We start from the raw sequence: 25,668 nt of genomic DNA, 5'->3' as shown, positions 1-25,668 counted from the left end.
GACCCCCTTGTTACAGGGGGTGTCCAGATTCTGATAAGCCCCCTGCCCGCAGACATCCACTTCCCGACAACCACCCAGGGTTGTCCTCATCAACATGGGGACAAGGTGCTTTGGGGTGGGGGGTGCAGTGCTCCCCCTGCCCCAAAGCACCCACCCCCCCCCCCCATGTTGAGGGAGTGTGGCCTGGTATGGTCCAGGGGGGTTGGGGCGGCCGCTCGTCCCCTCCCCTTTCCTGACCTGCCAGGCTGCATGCTTGGATAAGGGTCTGGTATGGACTTTGGGGGGGGGGGGGCCCACGCCGTTTTTTTCCCATTTTGGCGTGGAGTTCCCCCTCAAGGTCCTCAGAGCGGAAGTCGCACCACAAGTCGGATCATCCTGATCCAACTTGTGATGCGACTTCCATTAAAATCAATGGCCTGAAAGCCGTATCAAAGACGGCTCCTAGGCAACCATTGATTTTGAATGGAGGCATAAAAACACTGCTAAAAGCCAACGTGGCCAAACGTGCAGTAACGCAGATGGAAAAAGCTACTAAAAGCACGTTTTTACAGCTGCTTTTTCCCTGATATATCGGCCCCCAAGGTTACCGATATTGCCGATATTTCAGGAAAGTGCTGTACAGGAGTGATGCCTGCAGCTAGAGGCATCACCCCGATATCGGTGTCCATAGCCGGCGGTCGGCTGACTTGTAATGACAACCGATGTGGCTGAGAAGCCGCTCGGCTGTCATTACAAGGAGCGAGAGGGGACGTCCCCACCCTCCCACCGCATTCTGCGGCTCGCCCGGGTCTCCCGTCCCACCGGGAGACCCGGGCATCCTACCGCCACCGAAGAGAGGACCCGGGTCTCAATGTAAAAAACCCAGAAGTGATGTCATGACATCACTTCCGGGTACTCGGCGCTGAATTCAAAAGTGGAATTCAAACTTGGCGTTTTGAATGCTTTTCGGTAACGAGGAGGGGTTTGGGGTCTTTTAGACCCCCCAGATCCCTCCACAAGGAGTACCTTTAGCAAAATAAAAAAAACATTTTTTACATGTGCGAAAATATCGGCAGATATCGGCCGATACTGATATCCGATGACCAAAATATCGGTATCGGCATTAAAAAAACGATATCGGTCGATAACTAATATGTGGTTAAGCTGATGTCACTACTCCTGTCAACCAATTAGCAGCAGACCCAGAGGGAACTCCCACGGCCCAGAGACTAGTTAATTTATTTGAATATCCAGAGTCTCCAGCCAAAATGAATAGAATTTCCAGTTACTTCCATTATTCAGCTATAGGTTAAAGTACAGTTATGGCCTCCCTTTAAATAAAACGTTTGTGCTGCAGAACTTAATTATCTGTGCATCTACACAGTTTTCTCTTAGTCCTCCTGCAATGTCACATAAATACGTGTGGATCCTGCCAGTAAAGTTCCAGGATCCTGTGATGTTGCACTGCTCCTGAATTCAGAGCAGAGTTGCCACTGTCATGTAGGCTTAGCCTGGTTGCACTACAGTGGGATAAGAAGATGTTGTTTCATATTAGTAATACATTGTTAAAGAGACTCTGTTACTTTACCCTTTCAAGTAAAAATTACAGAGTTTTTGAAAATCCCCTCCACATTAATTTATACTTGCCTTTGCCCAGCTTCCGCACTCGAAGGCCCTCAAATAGAACTTCTGCAAACCTGTACACACCGGCTCTAATCGTGAAGATAAGCTCAATGCCCTAAGAACAACCTCACAGTACCTCTGGGGTTTTTTAAAAATCAGACCTTTACATACCCCAGAGACACATACAACACTTGAAGGTTATGGGATGGATACTGGTCACACCAGCTCCCATTATTAGACAAAGCCCACAGGGGATGCTAGGCATCTATTCTCCGCTCTCACTTTCACATCTTTCCACAACTCCAAAATGAAAGGATGTCCAGTTGGTTTATAGTGGGGTTACCTAATTTACTAAAATTAGGTTGGTTCGAACAAGATTTCCACAAAAATTACAATTCCAACTTCATGGCTAACAGAACAAAATTTCTGCATACCCCCCAAGACCTGTGTTCAAGTATCATTGTGCCAGGCCCTTTCCCACAAGATATTATTAAAGCTCTTTCTCTAAAACAAAAAGATTCATTATCCTTACTAAGGAAGCCTTTTTCAGAGAAACAGGGTGCCCAAATAGAAGAGGAACCTACTCCCCACTTGGACTTCTGCTAGTCCCCCTCCAACTACTTCTTCTCCTACTCCACCCTCCCATACATCTTACCACCAACTGAATACTTCATTGTATTCAACCAGTTCCCACAAGATACTTGTAAGTCCTTTCTCCAAAACAGGTACTTGCAGAATTCTTATCCCTACTAAAGGAGCCCATTTAAGAAGAAGAAAGGTTCCCAAGGTGAGGTGGAACCTTTTCCTCACTTGGAATTTTGCTAGCTTCTCTCTGTCTCTTTTTTCTTCTACCCCTCCATGGAATCCTTCCTCCAACTAAATACTTAAATGATTGACTGGAAAAGAATAGAGTCTTAAGTACCCTTCTTATCCTGGAAACTTTGATGAAAGTTAAGATAGCAGACACATATTTTATTTTTTTCCTTTAATGTTGATCAAAGCAGGGGCGTAACTACAGGGGTTGCAGGGGTTGCGATTGCAACCGGGCCCAATGCTCCAGGGGGCCCAGCATTGGATAGGAGGGGAGGCGGGGGCAGCATGTAGAGAAATCACTGTCCTCCTTTTTCCTCCTGTAGCTGCAGAAAGAAAATGGAGGAGATTGGATCCTCTGTATGCTACCCCCGCCACTCCTCCTATCCAGTTCACTTGTGTTCTGCTATCTGGGCCCCTGTGTGCTCCCCTGGTCCCCCCCCCACTGTGATCCCTCCCCTTTCCTGCCGGCTGCTGCAGGGGATGTGTAACAATAGAGAACCAGGAAGGGGTCGGTAAATATGTAATTTACCAGCTCCTTGCTTCTCTAAATGGGCAGAGTCATAGTCGGTGACATTGTAAAAAAATTAAATAAAATGATAAAAAATAATACAATTAAAATACCAAAAAATAAAAACTACTGACACCAGTGGGTGAACTTTCAGGATCGCAAAGGTCACACTTGCAACCGGGCCCTGGCATTCCACCACCGTGGGGAGGCCCCAAGATGGCAGGAAGGGGGGCCCACTGCAAAACTTGTGAAAGGGATGCGCTGTGGGACCGCAATAAAGGGCCCCGCAAGCGGAGTAAAGGGCCCCAGGATCAGTGGGAAGAGCCCGGGGCTTGAAGGGAAGGGCCCCGGCCAGGGGTCCGGGGGGGCCCTTCATGGTTTCTTGCACCGGGTTCCTGAAGGTTCTAGTTACGCCTCTGGATCAAAGCTTAATCTTGTGTACCTGAAGGTAATAACTTCAGTGCCCTCCGGATTTTGTCTCATTCTCTGAATTTCAACCACAGTGCACAATGATGCAATCTGATCACATGAAAAAATGTCCATGATCATGTAGCCTAGAAAGTCATTCTTGAATTTAAATTGGAACTTTACTCTCCCAATCAACACTGATTATTTTTAATCCTCATGCTGCTAGCATTAGTAAATTAGATAGGAAAGTCATATTTACTTGTTTTAAACTTTTTTTTTTTTTTTACATTTCTTCAGTTACTTCCTGGTTTCCTGCCTAGACAAATGATGTCATACATCCCAGGAGTCTTCAAGAGGGGAGGAGAAGAGGAGGGGTTTTCTCAGCTAAACACAATCTGCTGCATGCATACTTGAGCTAATGGTAGGAAGTACATGCTAAATGAATTATTTGCCCTTACTCAAGATGGCAATGGCCAGAAATGCTAGGGGGGGGGGGGGGGGGCGTTTTTCAAAGTGATGTCTCACCAACATAAAGCATAAAGGATGGAGACATGGATGGGTGGGGGAGTTTGCTTTGAATATTAACCACTTTAATACAGGGCACTTCCCTCCCTTCCTGCCCAGGCCAATTTTCCCCTTTGAGCGCTGTTGCAATTTGAATGACAATTTCGCAGTCATGCAACACTGTACCTACACAAAATTTATGTCATTTTCCCCCCACAAATAGAGCTTTCTTTTGGTTGGTATTTGATCACATGTGCGATTTTTACTTTTTGCTAAACAAATAAAAAAAGACCGAAAAGTTTGAACAAAAAAAAAAAGTTTTTTTGTTTATGTTATACAATTTTGTAAATAAATACGTTTTTTCCTGCACTGATGAGCACTGATGAGACTTCACTGACAGGCACTGATGAGGAGGCACTGATGGGGTGGCACTGATGGGGTGGCACTGATGGGGTGGCACTGATAGGCGACACTGATAGGCGGCACTGATAGGTAGCACAGATATGCAGCATTGGTGGGCACTGATAGGCGGCACTGCTGGCCACTGATAGGCGGCACTGATGGGCACTGATAGGTGGCACTGACGGGCACTAATGGGCACTGATAGGTGGCACTGGTGGGCACTGATGGGTGGCACTGATGGGCACTAATGGGCACTGATAGGCGGCACTGGTGGGCAATAATGGGCACTGGTGGGCGACACTAAAGGATGGCAATGATGGGCACTTGTGGGCAGCACTGATAGGGAGGACACTGGTAGGGAGGACACTGGTGGGCATCACTGATGGGGAGGGCAATGGGTGGCTCCCTGAGCCCTGATTGCCATCCCTGGTGGCCATAGTGGGCATCCCTGGGGTCATAGTGGGCATCCCTGGGTCATAGTGGGCATCCCTGGTGGATCTAGTGGCATCCCCCCCCCGAGGGTCTGCACTGGTAATCAATGATCTGATTACCAGTGCCGACCCCCCCCTGTCAGGGGAGCCGCCGATCGGCGCTCCTTTACTCGTGCCTGTCAGGCACGAACTAAGGAAAGCCGATCAACGGCTGTTCCTATTTACTATGTGACCAGCAGTGATTGGACACGGCTGATCACATGGTAAAGAGCCTCCGTCAGAGGCTCTTTACCGAGATCGGAGATGCAGGGTGTCAGACTGGCACCTCGCATCACCGATCGCCGCTCTGCGCGCCCCCGGGGGGCGCCCAGAGCTGTGTTATCCTGCCGCCGTCATATGACGTCCGGTCAGGATAACACAACCACATTCCCGCCGTCATTTTGTAATAGGGTGGGCGGGAAGTGGTTAAAAATGAATGATATAGTGTTTTTGGTTTGTGTTGCTCAGATGCAGTAAGATCCGCTTTAAGCACATACTAACCAGATTATACAAGGGTACAATAAAATATATTCCCCAGGCAGTAAATTTACTTGCACAATTTTAAAGTTGATTTAGTAGCCGTATATTCTCAATTGATCACTTACTAGTAGTGTGAGTATTCTGTGATATTAGGTCCTCTGTGATTATAACATTAGTATTACTTCTTTCACATAATAAGAGCAGGATCTGTTTCTTACTATACCTTTGCTGATGTCTCGAACCAGCCAACAAAACCATGCTCCCTGCAGAACTGGTCCATTTTGGAGAGGTTGTTTCTGAAGCCGTCTTTTCCCTGGTCACACTTGTTGGCTAGAAGTACTGTGGATACTGGCAAGCCATTAGACAGAGTCAATTTTGAGTCTAAATCCTCTTTCCATTTGGTCACAGCCTCAAACGTTGCCGGCCTTGTTACATCAAAGACAATGAAGGCTCCTACTGCTTCTCGATAGTAGACTCGGGTCATGTTTCCAAACCGTTCTTGACCTGAAAGATAGAAGAGTTCATATAATATTTGGATTTCTTTGTAAAGGCTTATACTGAACTGTAGATTATAATGGTGGCATTCTGGATGGAGGCTCAAGAGTCAGGATCCATAAGTAAAAGAGGGCATGTTTGCCACTTAAAAGTATTTTGTCCAAATATGGGCTTAAAGCTAAATTTCACAGAATAAATAACTATAAGAAAGCTGTATTAAATGCCAAATGTTTTGTATCTATTTCCATTATTGCAGAGATTTACTCAACTCTGCCACATAGAACAGCCAGCCTTGAGACCAACTGTAGCTACATAATACATTTAGGTGTTGTCCCTTTAAGACCTGTAACTGGACAGTGAAGGAGTAGACAAAGACCAGCATGCTCATCTCTCCACCTATCAACATGTTCCTTGTAGTAAATATTATGTTATGAGTCACGCGCTGTCCGAGGAAATATCTAAATACAATAAATACTTCCTAGATGCTGCATGTACCGTTACTGAAAACCATGCAGTAAAGGAACTTGTAGTGAGGGTTAGGGGGTACAGCGCTTCTGGGAAGTGATGAAGCTAAAATAGAATATTAAGTGAAACTCCAATAGGGGTGTAATAAATGTGAAAAAATAAATTAAATTAAACTGTGTATCTCATTTCTGTATCAATATACTTTGTGTAAAGTGCATAAGTGTATTCAATCATTAAAATGGATCATACAATAAAACAGCATCTAATACAACGTGTAAAAATTGTAAAAAAAATAAACAAAAAATACACACAATCTTATTTCAAATAAAGACAATATAAAATCAATATAATCAAGTGATAAATAAAGTGCTCAGTGCAATCTATAATCCATTGATTACAATATCAAATATAAAACCAATTAAGTGACAGGTAAAGTGTTAAGTGCATTCGACAGTGATGTGCATATTCTCACACAGTCCTTTAAATAATGCAGGTGACTCAAATAGTTCAAAGGTGGGGAAAAGGGAATATACTCCAATGGTGTGTCCAGATAGAATTAATATCATATAGGGATTCTGCCCTCCACCTCACACAGTGTAGAAAATAGTGGGGTGCTTCTTCTCACTTTTGTGCCCCTATAGGTGTGCTAATCTCTCACCTCAAAATATCTCATTATACGCCTTATACACTCTGACCCGGACTCCTCTCCACTCCTTCCCAGTTATCCAATGAATAGAGGTGCCTCGGATGCTTTCCCAATGGCCAACGTATCTCAAAAGTAAAGTGCTCACAATAGTGCAATATTGCCATATAGATTCAATTTATTGAAGTAGATTAAGGCTGCATTCACATGTCAGCTTATAATCGCGGGCAGAACCGCCGCGGTTCCGCCCGCGATTCGGAGATTTATTGCAAATCGCGGGACGCCTAGCGTTGCCCGTTGATTTGCAATAGCCCCCCAAACGCCGAGCGATGTTGCCGCGATTTACGCCCGCCGAATCGCGGCAACATCGCGCAAACAAAATCGCGGGACGCAATACGCTCCAAAAAAGTACAAGAGCTTCTTTGGAGCGTATTGCGTCCCGCGATGTTGTTTGCACGATGTTGCCGCGATTCGGCGGGCGTAAATCGCGGCAACATCGCTCGGCGTTTGGGGGGCTATTGCAAATCAACGGGCAACGATAGGCGTCCCGCGATTTGCAATAAATCTCCGAATCGCGGGCGGAACCGCGGCGGTTCTGCCCGCGATTATAAGCTGACATGTGAATGCAGCCTAAAAAGACTTACATTGGTCTTTTAAAAAAAGCGCCTTAGGTTAACAAACCAGGAGGATCGCGGTCCTCACTTCCGCGTTCGTGCGTCACTTCCGGTAGCGGCTCAAGAGTCAGGATCCATAAGTGAAAGAGGGCATGTTTGCCACTTAAAAGTATTTTGTCCAAATATGGGCTTAAAGCTAAATTTCACAGAATAAATAACTATAAGAAAGCTATGTTACCTGCCAAATGTTTTGTATCTATTTCCATTATTGCAGAGATTATCAACTCTGTGTACATGAAGCCCTAAAGTGACTGTCACTTAAAAAAAAAAATATGTTTGGTACCTAGAAATGTAGAAATGTATCAGCATACCTGCAGTAGCTTTCTGCTCCTCCACTCTGACCACACATTGATTTTCTTTTTTTTCTTTTTATCAAGTGACACCTGCAACCCAGGGGCGTAACTACAGGGGTTGCAGGGGTTGCAATCGCTACCGGGCCCCATGCTCCAGGGGGCCCGGTAGCAAACCAGTGGGTGAACTTCCAGGATCGCAAAGGTCACACTTGCGACCGGACCCTGGCATTGCACCACTGTGGGGAGGCCCCAAGATTGCAGGAAGGGGGCCCACAAGATTGCAGGAAGGGGGCCCACTGCAGAACTTGTGAAAGAATCCTGCTGCGGGACCGTAATAAAAGGCCATGCAACAAGTGTAAAGAGCCCCAGGATTAGTGGGAAGAGCCCTGGGCTTGAAGGTAAGGGCCCCGGCCAGGGGTCTGGGGGGCCCTTCATGGTTTCTTGCATCAGGGCCCTGAAGGTTCTAGTTACGCCTCTGCTGCAACCTATCATTTTCTTGTCCTGGTGTCATCAGGACAGGAAGTGAGGAGAAATCTCTCCAAGTTCTGACTCTTAACCATTTGAAGATTTAATCGAAGAAAGAAAAGTGTGTAATCATTATAAAATAATTCAATAGATTTAACAGTATAAATAGCATAATTAGCTAAGTCTGTCTTGACTGAGGTGCTTACAGTAGTCATCCCCTGCCCAGCACAACTGGGGATTCACTCCAGAAATAAAGAGATTATTCTCCCACTCTACAAGACTCTGGTCCGGCCACATCTGGAGTATGCTGTCCAGTTCTGGGCACCGGTCCTCAGGAAGGATGTACTGGAACTGGAGAGAGTCCAGAGAAGGGCAACAAAAATAATTAGGGGAATGGAGGACATCAGCTATGAGGAAAGACTACAAGCACTGAACTTATTCTCTCTGGAGAGGAGACGATTGAGAGGGGATATGATATCAATGTACAAATACTGTACTGGTGACCCTAGCATAAAGAACAAACCTTTCAGAGAAAGGGAATACAATAAGACACGTGGCCACTCACTAGAGGAATAATGCTTTAACCTTAAACTACGTAAGGGGTTTTCCTAAGTTCAGAGCAGTAAGGATGTGGAATTCTCTTCCACAAGCAGTGGTATCAGCAGGGAGCATCAATAGTTTCAAAAAACTATTATATGGGCACCTTAAAGAACACAACATAAAGAGATATACAATGTATGGTTAACACACACACACACATTATGAGTTGAACGGGATGGACTGATGTCTTTTTTCAACCTCATTATGTACAGTAACTATGTAACTGGGAATAGTATAGGAATTGGATTATGGTTCTATTGCTCAGTGCTGTCAGTCTAGCATTGTAACCGTGCTTACAGGACCCACAGGACACAGTGATGACCTCATGGAAGTGGTTATGTTCCTTCACTGTCCAAGCGACCTCTCACTTTAACACTTTGCAATGTCAAGTGAGACAATAGACTATAGACTGTAAAAGCTCTGCATGTGGCTTTGTACACACAATCAGATTATCGGACGAATATTCATCCATTTTTTGTTGCATGCTAGTCTCATATTGAAAGGGAAGAGGTTACTCAACATATGAAAATTTTCATACAACATAATACAACTTTATAAGTCATGTCATGTGTTGAATTGTTTTGTATGTATTCTTTCATTTCCGAGCATTTGTAGTTTTGCTCTTACGATTTTTCCGGATGAAAACTGTACTAATTAACCACTTCAGCTCCAGAAGGTTTTACCCCCTTAATGACCAGACCTTATTTTGCGATTCGACATGCTTTATTTTAACGAAAAATTGCGCGGCCGTGCGACACTGTACCCACATACAATTGATGTCCTTTTTTTCCCACAAATAGAGCTTTCTTTTGGTGGTATTTGATCCCTGGTGCAGTTTTTAGATCTTGCGCTATAAACAAAAAAGAGCGACAATTTTGAAAAAAAACGCCATATTTTTTTACTTTCTGCTGTAAAACATTCCCAATAAAAAAAATTAAAAAAATCAAATTTTTTTTTTATCAGTATAGGCCAATTTGTATTCTGCTACATATTTTTGGTAAAAAAAAAAATTCCGAAAAACGTATTTTAATTGGTTTGCACAAAAGTTATAGCATTTACAAATTACGGGATACATTTTTGGAATTTCTTTTTCCTTTTTTTGTTTTTACTAGTAATGGCGGCGATCAGCATTTTTTAGTGGGACTGCAACATTGCGGCAGACAGATTGGGCCCCTAACTGACATTTTTGACACTTTTTGGGAACCAGTGGGGATACAGTAATCAGTGCTAAATAATATGCACTGTTACCGTATAAATGGCACTGGCGGGAAGAGGTTTACACTGGGGGTGATCAAAGGGGTTAATGTGTGCCTAAATGTTATTACTGACTGTGTGTGTGGGTGGGGGGGGGGGGGGGGGTCTCTGTGACAGGCACAGAGAGATCAGGGTTTCAGCTTAGCTGAAACTTCTGATCTCTCTCTGCCTGTGTTACAGAAGACTTGCCTGCTTTGTTTACATAAGCAGGTGGATCTTCTGTCAGTTTCTCTGATGATCGCGGGAGGCCGGCGACAATCGCCGCTGCTCCTCCCGCGGCCCACCTCCCGCTGTGTCTAAACACATGATGTAGATCTATGTGATTTTGCGCAGCCAAGCAGCCCTGCCGCAGTAAATCTGTGGTGGGCAGTCGGCAAGAGGTTAAACAAAAATCGGACGTTATGTTCACGTACGATAAAAATGTTATAGCCTACACCTTAAGCTTTTGTTGTCCGAAAAGTCATAATCGACTGTTGAAAGCACTATACTAACGATCAGAAAATCTGCAGATCGTTCGTCATACGAAATTTTACTTCCGATTTTCCTATTGTGTGTGTACGGGCCTTTAATCCTAACATAAAAGGACAGGCAGCAGGAGCTCTGTTAGCATAGTTAGTAGATTGTTAAACCATGTACACACGATCAGATTATCAGACTAATTTTCTTCTGTTTTTTGTTGCAGGTTAGTCTCATATGGAAAGTGAAGAGATTACTTTCATAGGAAAATTCTCATACGACAGAATTCAACTTCAGAAGTGATGTCGTATTGAATTATTTTGTATGTGTTCTTTCGTTTCTGAGCATGCCTAGTCTTGCTCTTAAGATTTTTTTGGGGATGAAAACTGTACTAATTAAACGAAAATTGGATGTACAATAAAAATTTTATAACCTGCACATCCAGTTTTTGTCGTAAAAATTTGTAATTGGCTGTTGAAAGCACTATACTAACAATCGGAAAGTCGGTAGATCGTTTGACAAAATTTTACTTCCAATTTTCTTATCGTGTTTACGGACCTCTAAGGACCAGTGCTGTGGATAGAGAATAGCTAGCTCACCAGCTTTTTTCAGCATCAACTGATCTTTGTAGGAATATAAAATCTCTATGCCCCATCACCCCTCATACCACCCCAACCAGCAAGTGCTGAACATTGTTGTTTAGTGGTCAGTAATACAAACCATTGGTTTTTTTAAGAATAGCAAAGCTCAAATATCACTTTTTTTTTTTAGCTGAGAAGACTCTCTGGGATTTTTCAGCCTCTGGAATTCTGTGTTAGGCCAGGTTCACACAGGTGTCCTAGGGGGGAGTTAAAATAGGCAGCCACCGAACCACCCACCTAGAAGATAAAATGCAGCTGCTCAAAGCGTACATGTCCATGTTGCTTTGCAGCGGTGACAAAAATGGTAAACCCCTGTCCTGTTTGTCAGTACTGCTGCCAAACATGAGCCATTTAAAGCGGAGTTCCGGCCACAAAATCGATAAAATCGATTTTGGGCCATCCGCTTGCTAAGGGAACCTGAAAAAGAAATGGATACTGGCGTTTTTTTTTGGTCACTTACCTTATTATAGAAGAAAATGCACTCACCTCCCTTCCACTTCGTCCCTCTGCGGCCGTCACTTCGGGTTGCGATGAATCCTGGGAGCTGAACATTATCGCTCCCAGGAATCAATGCGCCTGCACCGGCCCCGCTCGTCACTTCCGGTTCAGGCGCGACATTCACTGCTAAACAGCTTCTGGGCATGCCCAGAAGCTGTGCAGGGATGCCGCGCCTGGCAGTGCATTGTGGGACTCCGATGTCATGAAGAGGACAGGAAAGAGGACACGAAGAGGGATGCTGCAGCTTCAGCTGCCCACACCTGAGATGGAAGCGCTGGAAAAGAAATTTTCAAGGTAAGTATTTCTTCTTACAGGTAAGTGCGACCCGGGACAGTTCAGAGGCTATCCATTATGGAATGTACTAGCCCTGACTGTCCCGGGGGTATTTTTAGCTCAAATTGACCCCCGAGGCCGGAAGTCCGCTTTAAGCAAATGGGGCTGTGCCGCAACCACTAGCCCAGCTCTTGGCTCTTACATACATAATCCCCATTTGGCTGTCAAACAAAAAAAAAAAAGCATGGCCTCCTTAAGGTCTGGTAGCTTCTGCTCTGCAATCCACCATGCATCACCTTTTAGAGGAACAGCAAGGGTCACTGTCAGTGGGAGCAAGCCCATAGCATGCAGGTGTAAAATCAAACTGCTGGCCAGAATGACTGGAAGCTCTAAAGGCAATTCATGTACTAATAGATCGGGGGGGATGCAAAGGAGATAAGTGACTAGCAATAGTATGAATTTAAAGCATCAGCCTGTGAATCTAACCTCAGCTCTTGTGGAATGGAGACAACCTCCCTAGTGGGTCTCACTTCAAGTTCTCACCAACGGGGCCCATAGGCATCTACGTGGGTGCTATGGCTATAGTTACGCCACTGACCATTACCTTTTACTTTAACAAGGATTGCACTCACATGATGCAGAGCAAGGATGGATCCTTCCATTCAGCATATGGTAGCTAAACACTAAAGACTATTGTTGTCCAGGCAGTGGGTACTGCAGTTGCACGTCAGTTTATTACTGCAAAAGCTCTGCATGTGGCTTGAACTGCGCACAGTTTAACCAACTCAAGTTCATAAGCGTATATCTCATGATCACAGCGAGTGAACTTTATCAGATGAGTGCCAAAGTCGTGTCACATGATGTGTTCCCCAACAAAGGCTTTGTTGTAGGCCAACTTTTATAAATCACTGTGACAAGACGCATCCGTATGAAGACGTACATTGCTGAGATGCTTTCAATTTTTCTATATATAGATTGAATAACTGCTGAAATGCCAACTTCCAAACGCGTGATCGAAATTCTGGCTTTGCCTACGGGTTCAGGGCAGTTTGTGGAACAGATAGCCTACATGCATACAAGCACGCATACCAATATTTTCCACCAAATAAATGTAGGCCAGACTCTTGTCCATCCACTGTAATTTAAGGGCTTGTTTAGACTTGTGGTTCAGGGGGAAGTGGTTAAAAAATGAAGGAAATGGAGTGGTTAATCCCTTTGTGTCAGCACTTACTATCCCTTTAAGGGGGTTTAGAATCTGGGAGGGGTTGGGGTTTCTGATCATGTGACACTGTCACATTGGTCACATGATCAGAATGCTCCCAATTGCAAGCAGAGATCAGGAGCTTTCTGGTAGCTGCCCGTAACTGCGCCAGTGGGAATAGCCCCTGTCGTCCTTGGGTTGCCATTCAATATTAATGGCACCCCAAACGTGGCAAAAAAAGGGACAAAGCTCCACCTTCAAAAAAATACATAAGCCACTTTGGCTCATTTGAAATCAATGGGCTGCCTCTTTCATGTGGCCCAAAAATGTTCGCAAACATGCAAACAATGCGGCACGATTTTGCTCTTGTTCACAAAACGCCAAATGTTCACATATATTACTAAAATATTCATTTGTTAATAATATTATGACAGTTCTACTAGGGTCTTGCATATACAGTATCTCACAAACGTGAGTACACCCCTCACATTTCTGTAAATATTTTCTTATATCTTTTCATGTGACAACACTGAAGAAATGACACTTTGCTACAATGTAAAGTAGTGAGTGTACAGCTTGTATAACAGTGTAAATTTGCTGTCCCCTCAAAATAACTCAACACACAGCCATTAATGTATAAACCGCTGGCAACAAAAGTGAGTACACCCCTAAATGAAAATGTCCACATTGGGCCCAAAGTGTCAATATTTTGTGTGGCCACCATTATTTTCCAGTACTGCCTTAACCCTCTTGGGCATGGAGTTCACCAGAGCTTCACAGGTTGCCACTGGAGTCCTCTTCCACTCCTCCATGACGACATCACAGAGCTGTTGGATGTTAGAGACCTTGCGCTCCTCCACCTTCCGTTTGAGGATGCCCCACAGATGCTCAATAGGGTTTAGGTCTGGAGACATGCTTGGCCAGTCCATCACCTTTACCCTCAGCTTCTTTACCAAGGCAGTGGTCGTCTTAGAGGTGTGTTTGGGGTCGTTATCATGTTGGAATATTGCCCTGCCGCCCAGTCTCCAAATGGAGGGGATCATGCTCTGCTTCAGTATGTCACAGTACATGTTGGCATTCATGGTTCCCTCAATGAACTGTAGCTCCCCAGTGCCAGCAGCATTCATGCAGCCCCAGACCATGACACTCCCACCACCATGCTTGACTGTAGGCAAAACACACTTGTCTTTATACTCCTCACCTGGTTGCCGCCAAACACAATTGACACCATCTGAACCAAATAAGTTTATCTTGGTCTCATCAGACCACAGGACATGGTTCCAGTAATCTATGTCCTTAGTCTGCTTGTCTTCAGCAAACTGTTTGCAGGCTTTCTTGTGCATCATCTTTAGAAGAGGCTTCCTTCTGGGATGACAGCCATGCAGACCAATTTGATGCAGTGTACGGCGTATGGTCTGAGCACTGACAGGCTGACCCCTCACCCCTTCAACCTCTGCAGCAATGCTGGCAGCACTCATACATCTATTTCCCAAAGTCAAACTCTGGATATGACACTGAGCATGTGCATTCAACTTCTTTGGTCGACCATGGCAAGGCCTGTTCTGAATGGAACCTGTCCTGTTTATCCGCTGTATGGTCTTGGCCACTGTGCTGCAGCTCAGTTTCAGGGTCTTGGCAATCTTCTTATAGCCTAGGCCATCTTTAGGTAGAGTAACAATTATTTTTTCAGATCCTCAGAGAGTTCTTTGCCATGAGGTGTCATGTTGAACTTCCAGTGACCAGTATGAGAGAGTGAGAGCGATAACACCAAATTTAACACACCTGCTCCCCATTCACACCTGAGACCTTGTAACACTAACGAGTCACATGACACCGGGGAGAGAAAATGGCTATTTGGGCCCAATTTGGACATTTTCACTTAGGGGTGTACTCACTTTTGTTGCCAGTGGTTTAGACATTAATGGCTGTGTGTTGAGTTATTTTGAGGGGACAGCAAATGTACACTGTTATACAAGCTGTACACTCACTACTTTGAAATGAAAATAATAAAATATTTACAAAAATGTGGAGAGGGGCATACTCACTTTTGTGAGATACTGTATATATAATACTAGTTGACTGAAAAATGATGAATTAATAGGTAAAAAAAGATGTAAAAATATAAAGATAATACTCAAGATACCTTTTAATAACACAAATACAATCATCCAACGTTCAGATGCCAATTGTATAAAAACCATTAGTGGAATGTAAAAAAAAAAAAAAAAAAAGCACAGTATACTAGTTACATAGTTGGTAAGGTTAAAAATAGACATCAGTTCAACCTGTTTGGGTTTGTGTATGCATTTATGACTCTAAAGCTGGATACACACTATACAAGTTTTGTTGATAGATTTCCTTTAGATTAAGTGTCGGTTCACACTATGGCGATCCGACTTCGGGGGCGACTAGTGAAGTCGCCGTGCACCGGGACTTCGGCGCGACTTGCACGGACTTCACATAATGGAAGTCAATGCAAGTCGCTCCGACTTCGGTCAAAAGTAGTGCAGGAACCTTTTTCTTGAGTCGCTCCTATTAGAACGGTTCCCATAGCACTAAATGGACCGCGACTTGTCAGGCGGCCAAGTCGCTTGACAAGTCGCGGTAGTGTGAACTGGGATTTACCTTCAACTATGTAGTGCAAGGGCCTGACTGATTGCATATAAATTGATAGAGTTTAGGTCTGACCTCATATTATATAGTTTTGGTAAATTTAAAGGAAAAAAAATCTAAAGAGAATTGTATAGTGTGTATCCATATATCCTTGTACGCCCACTGGCTACTTTGTTAGATACACCTGTTTCATTGCTTGCTATTAGCTAACACAAATTGCTAATCAGCCAATCACATGGCAGCAACTAAATGCATTTAGGTATCCAAACATGGTGAAGACGACTTGCTAAAGCTAAAACTGAGCATGAGAATGGGGAAGAAAGGGGATTTAGGTGATATAGAACGTGGCATGGTTGTTGGTGTCAGACGGGCTGGTTTGCGTATTTGAAAAACTGCTGATCTACTGGGATTTTCACACACAACCATCTCTCGGGTTTACAGAGAATGGCCTGAAAAAAAGGACATATCCAGAGAGCGGCAGTTGTGTGGAGGAAAATGCCTTGTCGAGGTCAGAGGAGAATGGGAAGATTGGTTTGAGATGATAGAAAGGCAACAATAACTCAAATTACTACTCGTTACAACCAAGGTATGTAGAATACCATCTCTAAATGCAAAGCACATCGAACCTTGAAGCAGACGGGCTACAGCAGCAGAAGACCATACTAGGTATGACACCTGTCAGCTAAGAACAGGAAACTGAGGCTACAATTCGAACAGGGTCACCAAAATCAGACAATAGAAGATTGGAAAAATGTTGCCTGGTCTGATGAGTCTCGATTATAGATGCCACATTCAGATGGTAGGGTCAGAATTTGGCGCATGGATCCATCCTGCCTTGTATCAATAGTTCAGGCTGGGGGTGTAATGGTGTGGGGGATATTTTCTTAGCACACGTTGGGCCCCTTAGTACCTATTGAGCATCGTTTCAACGCCATGGCCTACCTTAGTATTGTTTCTGACCATGTCCATCCCTTGACATGGTCTACAGTGACTACAGTGTCCCCATCTTCTGATGGCTCCTTCCAGCAGGATAATGCTCCATGTCACAAAGCTCCAATCATCTCACTACTGGTTTCTTCACCATGACAATGAGGTCACTGTACTCCAATGGCCTCCACACTCACCAGATCTCATCCAATAGAGCATCTTTGGGATGTGGTGGAACAAGAGATCTACAGAGGTGCTGAGAGGAAAAGTTTTAGGAGGAGGAGTCAGTACAGCAATCACTGCTGGCAGGCAGCAAGGTACCATGGGATATGTGGTTCTTAGAATTGAGCAGAAGCTGCAAAGCATGCTGGGAATCCAAGAAGTTGTAGAAAGAGACGACAGGCAGACCTCACAACATGAAAGGAGTTTTCAAATATAACTATTGTTTGCATTGTTATTGTCAATGCTTTTTTCCTCAGGAAATTGGTGCAGGAACTCCCCCCTTTTAAGCCACCCCTTGTCTCTGTCCCCTACCCACCTTCACGTCTCTTGGTTCCACCCACTACCCACCTCCCACTACCACCCTTTCTTAGAGAATACAGAACCAAGTATTATTTTGTGGTGTTAAAGAGGAAGTAAAGCTTCCTCTGTAACTTGTACCTTTAGGTGACCCTATGATAAGACTTACCTATAGGTACTGTAAATATCTCCTAAACATGCACTGTTTAGGAGATATTTACATTGCATGTAGCCATTGACATCATTGGCACCTGCGCTCTGAAGGAACGGCCAGTCGTGCCATTTCATCAGAGCCCTGTGACATCATCGTGGCTCCGGCCAATCAGATGGCCGGAGGACACAAACCCAGAAGAATGACGGGTGAACATGTTGGCCGTGCCAGCGGTGTGCGAGCGCCACTGTGGGGGCTTCATTTTAAGGTAAGTATTTCATATGGAGCTAGTATGCAATATATACTAGCTCATTATGCCTTTGTCTTTCAGGTTTGTACTTTTTTTTGGAGGTTTACAACCTCTTTAAGTAATTTGTATGCAATTTGTTTACGATAAGAAAAAAACAGTAAAATAGTTCCCCTAAAGCCAGCGAAAATATTCCCCCATCCCAGGCACACTAGATCCAGTAGCGGTCCATCCATTATGGGCGCAGGGGCGCCGACCCCCATATATGCATCCGCCCCCCTATGAAGGATGCCGGATGCATGGATTCCAATGGGGGATTTTTTTTTTTTTTTTTGAAGCATGTGATTAGAGCCAGAGGCTCTAATAGGCTTCAGAAAAGGGAGGGCTCGGGGCGCAAAGCCCACCCAGTTGTATAACAATAGCAAATAAATATTCGCTATTGTCACACTGATTCTCCTCCCAGGTTTTGAGACCCCTTTCCCGATTGGCCAACAGGAGAAGTGATCTTGCTAGCCACTGGCCAGGAAGAGAGAGGAGACACACGGCTGTAGGAGAAGCACAGCGGCTCAGCCATCCTGCACTCCCCGGCTCGGAAAGGAGGAAGGAGGAGGTAAGGAGGCGGGCTGTTCGGGGGGGGGGGGGGGAGTATATGGTGTGTTGTTTTGGTTTTGCCTGCCTGCCGGCCGTCCTTTCTGTCCATCAGGGGAGGGGGGGGATGATGCGTTGGTTTGTTGGTTTGCCGCACCCCCCCCCCCCGAATTACCGAGCACCAGCCGCCACTGACTAGATCCCCCCACCAGCAATAACAGATCCACCCAGCAATAAAGCATTTCCCCCTAGCAACAACAGACCCCTCCCCAGCAACAATATATCCCCCTAGCAATATTAGATCCCCCTAGCAACAATAGACCCCCACCCCAGTAACAATATATCCCCCTATCAATATTAGATCCTCCTAGCAACAATAGACCCCAACCCAATAACAGTATATCCCCCTAGCAATATTAGATCCCCCAGCAACAATAGATCCCTCACATAATATTAATCCCCCCCAGCAACAATGGCCCCTATGCAAAAATAGATCCCTACCAGTTACAATAGATCCGCCAGCATCATAGACCCTCTGGCACCCCTTGCCATTACATACATTCAGTGTTGGAGGTGCCAAAACTGCGTTCCCCTATAACAATAGATCCCCCAGCAACAATAGATCCCTCGCATAACATTAACCCCCCCAGCAACAATGGCCCCCTGTTACAAAATACTACCTCAGCAACAATAGATCCACCCCACCAACAAAAACCCCCAGCAGCAACAATAGACCCCCTCCCTCAACAGTAGATCCTTCACAGAAAAAAATGACTCTGAGCAACATATGAAGCCCCCTAGAAACAATAAGCCCCTATGCAAAAATGGATCCCTACCAGTTACAATAGATCCGCCAGCATCATAGACCCTCTGGCACCTCTTGCCATCACATACATTCAGTGTTGGAGGTGCCAAAACTGCGTTCCCCCTACACTCCCCCTAAAAAAAAAAAGCCCTGGTTATTGCAATGCTGATGTTATAAAATGAAAGTGTATGCTGTGACCATAGAACCCCTTTAAGTGTATTGTCTACACTCAGTATACCTTCTATGCCAGCAGTCATTGATCATCCGTGTCCTGTACCGTATTGCAGTTTAGCGTTCTTGCTTTAGGACCTGACCATAGGGACCATTATAAGTCAGCGGGGTTATTCAGGAAGAACATTCCTTGAAGGCTACAATTACAAATCTCATCACCGGAATCAGGAGCCATGCTGGGATAATTTGATAATTTGATTCTCTGGATTCTCCGGGTGAAATATTATTTCCACATGAATTGTGATGATATCTCTGACTGCCAGCGTCTCAGAATGATGTGTCACCTTATTTACAATAAGGATCATTTATGAAAGAGCCAAGTGCAGATCCTGCCATGCAAGAGTTATTGATCATTGATGGCGGGTGCAAGCAGGAGCATCCGAACAAAAGTTAAGAATTAAAGTCACAGTACATTCTGGTTTAAAAAAAAAAAAAAAAAAAGATTCCTTTCCAGTATGTATTCTTAAAGCAGAAATAAGGCATTTGCAAAGGAAATAGTTTTTTTAAAACTTACAATAACAAACATGTTACACTCACCTGCTCTGTGCAATGGTAATGCACAGAGCACCCCCAATCCTCCTCTTCTGGGTTTCCCCAACGGTGATCTTGGCACCTCCTCTTCTTTGTTTCTGCCCCCATAGCCAGCCGATTGCTATGGGGGCAGATGTGCGGGCTCCCTCCTAAATAAACATGTGCGGTTCGTTTCTTTCCAAATAAGTATTCGGACAAATTTTTCATTATTCAGAGATTCGGATATATCAGAATACCCAAATTACAGTATAAATGAAGTTTACCGAATTCTCCAAATAACGAAACGAAATTCGTCTGCATTTCGGAAATTCGAATTGAAATTCAAATCAAATTTTACATCGAACTCCAGTCGAATTTGAACTGTAAATGTATATCTGAAATCAAAGACGGTGTGTGTTATTAGAGCACCATTTTGAAATAATGCTGTTTTTGTTAAGCCAAAGATGATTTAAAGAGTCGTAATCATTTGATGAAGATTTTTTTTTACATTGCATGTGTCAAGTGTCTGTGTGGCACCAGAAAACGTGAGTTGTTTTCTTCTGTTTAATTTTATTTAAAGAGGTTGTAAACCAAAAATTTTTTTTTTTTTCACCCTGAAAGAGAAACACATAATGAGCTAGTATGCATTGCATACTAGCTCATTATGAAATACTTACCTTAGAACGAGCCCTCGCTGTGCCGCCCGCTTACCTCTATGACGGGCAACATGTTCAGTCGCCCGTCTTCCGGGATCGTGGCATCCGGCCATCTGATTGGCCGGAGCCGCGGTGACGTCACTCCTGCGCACGCGCGCGGGAGCCGACGGTCACGGCACGGGGCTCTGAAGGAACGGCACCAGCTGTAAGGTAAATATCTCCTAAACGGTACATGTTTAGGAGATATTTGCAGTACCTATAGGTAAGCCTTATCATAGGCCTACCCAGTGGCGTAGCGTGGGTTGTCAGCGCCCGGGGCAAGGTAAGTAATTTGCGCCCCCTACACAAACCTACTAGACCATTACACAGACCACTACACTGACACCTACACTGACCCCCCCCCCACACTGACACCTACACTGACCCCCCCCCACACACTGACACCTACACTGACCCCCCATACACTGACACCTACACTGACCCCCCCCCATACACTGACCCCCCATATACTGACACCTACACTGACTGACCCCCCATACACTGACACATACACCCCCCCCCCACTTCCCTGGGCCCCTGGGGGCTGGCAGCACATCACTTACCTTGTTCTGTGTCCAGACACTGGCGACTTGAGGAGGCGATCCGGAGCGGAGGGGAGAGACTGCATATCGGCGGCCGGCCTGGACAGCAGGGGGAGACTCCGGAAGATCACAGGCGGAGTGATATCAAGTGCACTTCGCCTGTGAAAGGAGGAGTCATACAGAGGAAGCACACGGCTGCAGTAGAGAGCAGAGCCTGCTTCCTCTGTATGTCTCCTCCTCCCACAGGTGGAGTGCACTTGATATCACTCCGCCTGTGAGCCGGTGTAGCATGAAGATATGGTACTATGTGGCAATTAGCGGCTCCCTACTCAGTCATTACAGCTGAGCTCACCTCTGACACTGCCGTCCTCAGCCCTGCCGGGATATCGCCCTGCGCTCGTGGGTGTCCATGAGTACAGGGCGAAATGCGGGAGACGTGAGATGTCTGTAAAGGGATGCTATGATCCCGCAGATGGCGGGCGTGGGATGCGCCCCCCTAAATGTTGCGCCCGGTGCCAGTGGCCCCCCCTGCACCCCCCACGCTACGCCACTGGGCCTACCTATAGGTAAAAGGTGCAGAGGAGGGTTTACTTCCTCTTTAATAAATACATACTGCACCATGAGTTTTTTCTACCTGTTATTTTCTGAGCCATCCACACAGGAGCTTTGAGCCACTCATTTAGAGGAAAAATAACCCCTGAATCTTCACCTAGGAGGAGGGTGTCGCTGAAAGACCATTTCAATTTCTACCTGCGCCATAGGTCCTTTGAGGCCTGGGTGCATCTGGTAAGTGACCTCAGCTCACTGGGTGAAGGATCAGATACCCCTTGCGTCACTTTGGCACCCCACTAACAGAAGAAGCACTTTAACCACTTTACGACCAGCCACGTAGACCTACGTCGGCTGATTTTGCGTGGTTGTACTGGGGTGATGCCTCTAACTAGTAGAGGCCTCATCCCGGTACTGTTTTTTAGAGCCGGCAGTTGGCTTTCTGGCGGTAATGACCAATGCGGCTAGGGAGCTGCTCAATCGTTACCCCGGCGAGGACTTCCCCCCCTCCCGCCGCCTTCCGCGGCTCTGCCTGGGTCTCCCGTCCCACCGGGAGACCCGAGCAACCAGCCGGCACGTCCACCGGCTGGATGGAGTCCCGATTAAAACCGGAAGCGGCTTTCGATCGGGTCTCCGATGACGTAACCCAGAGGCAGCATCCATGACGTCACATCTGGGTTACTCGGCTGCTAAAGGCGGCAGTTTTAAAAAAGTGAATGTATTCAAAAATGCAGTTTTCAGCGTTTTGCATACATGGAAGTGTAGTGGAGGCCGGATTTGGTGTCTTTTAGACCCCCGATCCCTCCATAAAGAGTACCTGTCATTGCATATTGGTGTCACAAGGGATGTTTACATTGCTTAAGACAGCAATAAAAGTGATTCGATTTTTTTTAAAAAAAAAACCTGTGTTAAAATTAAAAAATAAATAAAATAAATAGGAAAAAAAAAATGTAGCCGCCCCCGTCGCCGTTAGCTCGGGCACGAAAGAAAACGCATACTGAAGTCGCGCCGCAAATGAAATCGCTGTTCAAACCACACATGTGAGGTATGGCTGCGATCGCCAGAGCGTGAGCAATAATTTTAAAAAAAGAGCTACAATCCAATCTAAACTGGTAACCGTTAAAACATTTTAAAGTGTCGCCTATTGAGATTTTTATTGACCGTAGTTTGTCGCCATTCTGGGGGTGTGCGCAATTTTAAACTGTAACATGTTGGGTATCTATTTACTCAGTGTGACATCATCTTTTACAATATACAAAAAAATTGGCTAACTTTACTGGTTAGTTTTTTTTAAATGCTGTGAAATGTGATTTTTCGTAACTTGTCCAAAAAAAATGGCGTTTGAAAGACCGCTGCGCAGATACCGCGTGACAAAAAATATTGCAATGACCGCCATTTTATTCTCCAGAGTCTTTGCTGAAAAAAAAAAAAAAAAAAACATATATATATAATGTTTGGGGGTTTTAAGTAGTTTTCTAGCAAAAAATACTAATTTTAACTTGTAAACAAAAAGTGTCAAAAAAAGGCTTGGGGCTAATGTGGTTAAGGAAAAGGCACAAGAAATTATCCCATGTTTTTAGGAACATTCAGGTTAAATTTTTTATGGACTTCTTTGTAAATTTAACATCTATGTAATTATTATATGGTGTGTCACTTTTTGATTTTATTATATATATATCGCATGAAGCATGTATTTACTTATCCATTGTAGTGCACCTATTCACTTGTGTAGTATAGCGCACCAGCACTTTACACACATATATATATATATTTGCACTATCACCTTTTTTTTATAGGTAATTCATTTGTGCACAGATATCAAGCACTTTTTTGGTGATTTTTTATTTTACACTATTTATTGAGGTTTTGTCTTATATCTATTGCATTTATGTGTTAGTGCCTCACTTTTTCCTTAATAAACAAGGACATGCAACCTGTCAGGGCTGTACACATGCCACTGCCCTGGTGTTTTGCTTCCCAGCCACAGCAAAATCAAACCACGTAGTCTTCGACAGGCAGTACCTCTGCCAAACACTGCCTATTCACGTGAATCGGGCTGTGCCACAACTGCCCTACAACATTGTACAGTATATGTGTTTGCAGCATGTTGGGTTGGCATTAAACAGGCAGTGAGGAGGGGACATATCACTTCCTCATCGCCTATCTGAAAAGCGACCCACCACGGATCACTTTTCAGAGGGGTGTTTTAAAACTGCAGAACTCTTCCCACCTTCTGTTTCCTATAGCAGAGGGGGTGATAGTCTGTAGTCCACAGACAGAACTAGGAAGAATACTGAAGGGCCCTTCACATCTACAGTGCCTTGCGAAAGTATTCAGCCCCCTTGAACTTTTTGACCTTTTGCCACATTTCAATACATTTCCAATAAATTTCGTTCCACTTCATGATTGTGTCCCACTTGTTGTTGATTCTTCACAAAAAATTACAGTTTTATATCTTTATGTTTGAAGCCTGAAATGTGGCAAAAGGTCGCAAAGTTCAAGGGGGCCGAATACTTTCGCAAGGCACTGTATGCCTTGCAGGTGCCAATAAGACACAGCAATGAACATTACACATGTAAGTGTGTTACGGTGCTATTCATTCTCAGTGGTACGCCGATGCACAAAGTAATGCACCTATGGTGCAGCTCTAATTTTCAGTACATTAGCTGCCCATTCAAATACATGGACTGCCCTAACCCTGGACTCCAGTCGTATTTTTCAGGCTTGCAGTTACACAGGCTCCTTTCCTGTACTGAAATAGCTTTCTCTAATGTCACTGCACACTGTGAGCTTCCGGACGGGGGGGGGGGGGGGGGATCTACAACACCAATACAGGAAGAAATAAAAACTTTTGTAGAGTAAGAGAAAGCTAGAACCCCAATCAGAATTGTATTTCTGTCTCTGTCCCCAATGCAAATTTGTCCCTATTTCCTGCCTGAAAAAACTGTTGTCAGCATAACAGAATATCTCCTGGAACCACAGAAAGCAGGAAGAACCTGATGGGGCTTGTAACCATTTCGTACTCCATCCATAACAGAAAAAAGATTTTTGGCTTGAAATGTAATTTACCATCTGTTTTCTTCTGTGAACTTCTCTTATTCTGTGTCTCTTTCCTGTCTTTGTCTGTTTTTTATCTGATCATTTCTTATCAATGTATCCAGATGAAGCATTGGGTTCAGTCACGAAACGCGTTGTTCTTTGTCCTCCTTCCCCTTATCCTTACCATTACCTTGCTATTCATCTCACCCTAGCTGAACCCATGATCAAGCAGAGTTTTGGTTCTTCTTATTATATCACTCTCTTGTGTGATCCTCTTTTTTTTTGTATGCTTTTCCCTCATCATGCCTTCCTTTATTTGTCCGGAAACCTTTTGCCCCTACACCTTTTTGTTGTTTATGGCCTCTTTTTGTGCACCTTAAAATCGTATTTCGGGGACTCAATATACCATAAGTTAACTGCTTCCCGACCACCCGCTGCCTCTTTACTGCGGCAGGGTGGCTCTCCTGTGCTAACCGACGTAGACCTATGGGAAGCTATGGGGTGAGCGTGCGCCGCCGCTGGCGCGCTCCCGCCCCCACTTGGCAGCGGGGAAGCCGATGCACGGGTCAGGCGGCTCCGATTGCCACCTGACACCCGCGATCGCTCCCCACTGATAGAGAAGAACAGTCAGATGTTTTAAAAACAGCTGACCGTACTTCTTCCTGGAATGATCATAGAGCCCATGTGATCATTCTATATAGGAACACAGTTCTCTATGGTCATTTAACAAGCCACCCCCCCCCCCAAAGTTAGAATTGTCCGTTAAAGTAACGCAGTGCTGAATCACAAAATAGGGCCTGGTCAGGAAGGGGGCAAATCCTTCCGGTCTTAAAGTGGTTAAAGTGTTACTAAACCCACAGCAGTAAAATCAGTCTGTATATGCAGTAAAGCATGCTTGTTATACTCACTGTGGAACCTAAGGGGTTAATCCTCTGCATTGTGTAAAAAGGCTGTTTGATCCTGTCTTCTCTGATCCTCCCCTTCTTCCACTGTCCCCAAACCATCTCCTGATAGTACAGAGCCTTGGGGGCATGCGGGGGTTGGTTTGTATTGCTAGAGGGTTTTATCTTTTTTGGGAGAGTGCCTGTGGTCAGCGACTCAGCACAG

At 44.8% G+C, this 25,668-nt stretch overlaps 1 protein-coding gene across 1 annotated transcript in view; it reads right to left on the bottom strand.

The window, feature by feature from the left end:
* The window catches only part of RAB38 (RAB38, member RAS oncogene family), a 93,095-nt gene that overhangs the window by 41,770 nt on the left and 25,657 nt on the right, over positions 1–25,668 (bottom strand). The window contains exon 2 of the mRNA XM_082248537.1: positions 5,411–5,691. Coding sequence (XP_082104663.1) covers positions 5,411–5,691 — 281 coding nt within the window. The remainder of the gene's footprint in view (positions 1–5,410; positions 5,692–25,668) is intronic.

Source organism: Pelophylax lessonae (genome assembly GCF_965119305.1).
Source record: "Pelophylax lessonae genome assembly, chromosome: 2".
Lineage (NCBI taxonomy): Eukaryota > Metazoa > Chordata > Amphibia > Anura > Ranidae > Pelophylax > Pelophylax lessonae.
This window is presented reverse-complemented; position numbering and strand designations above follow the sequence as displayed.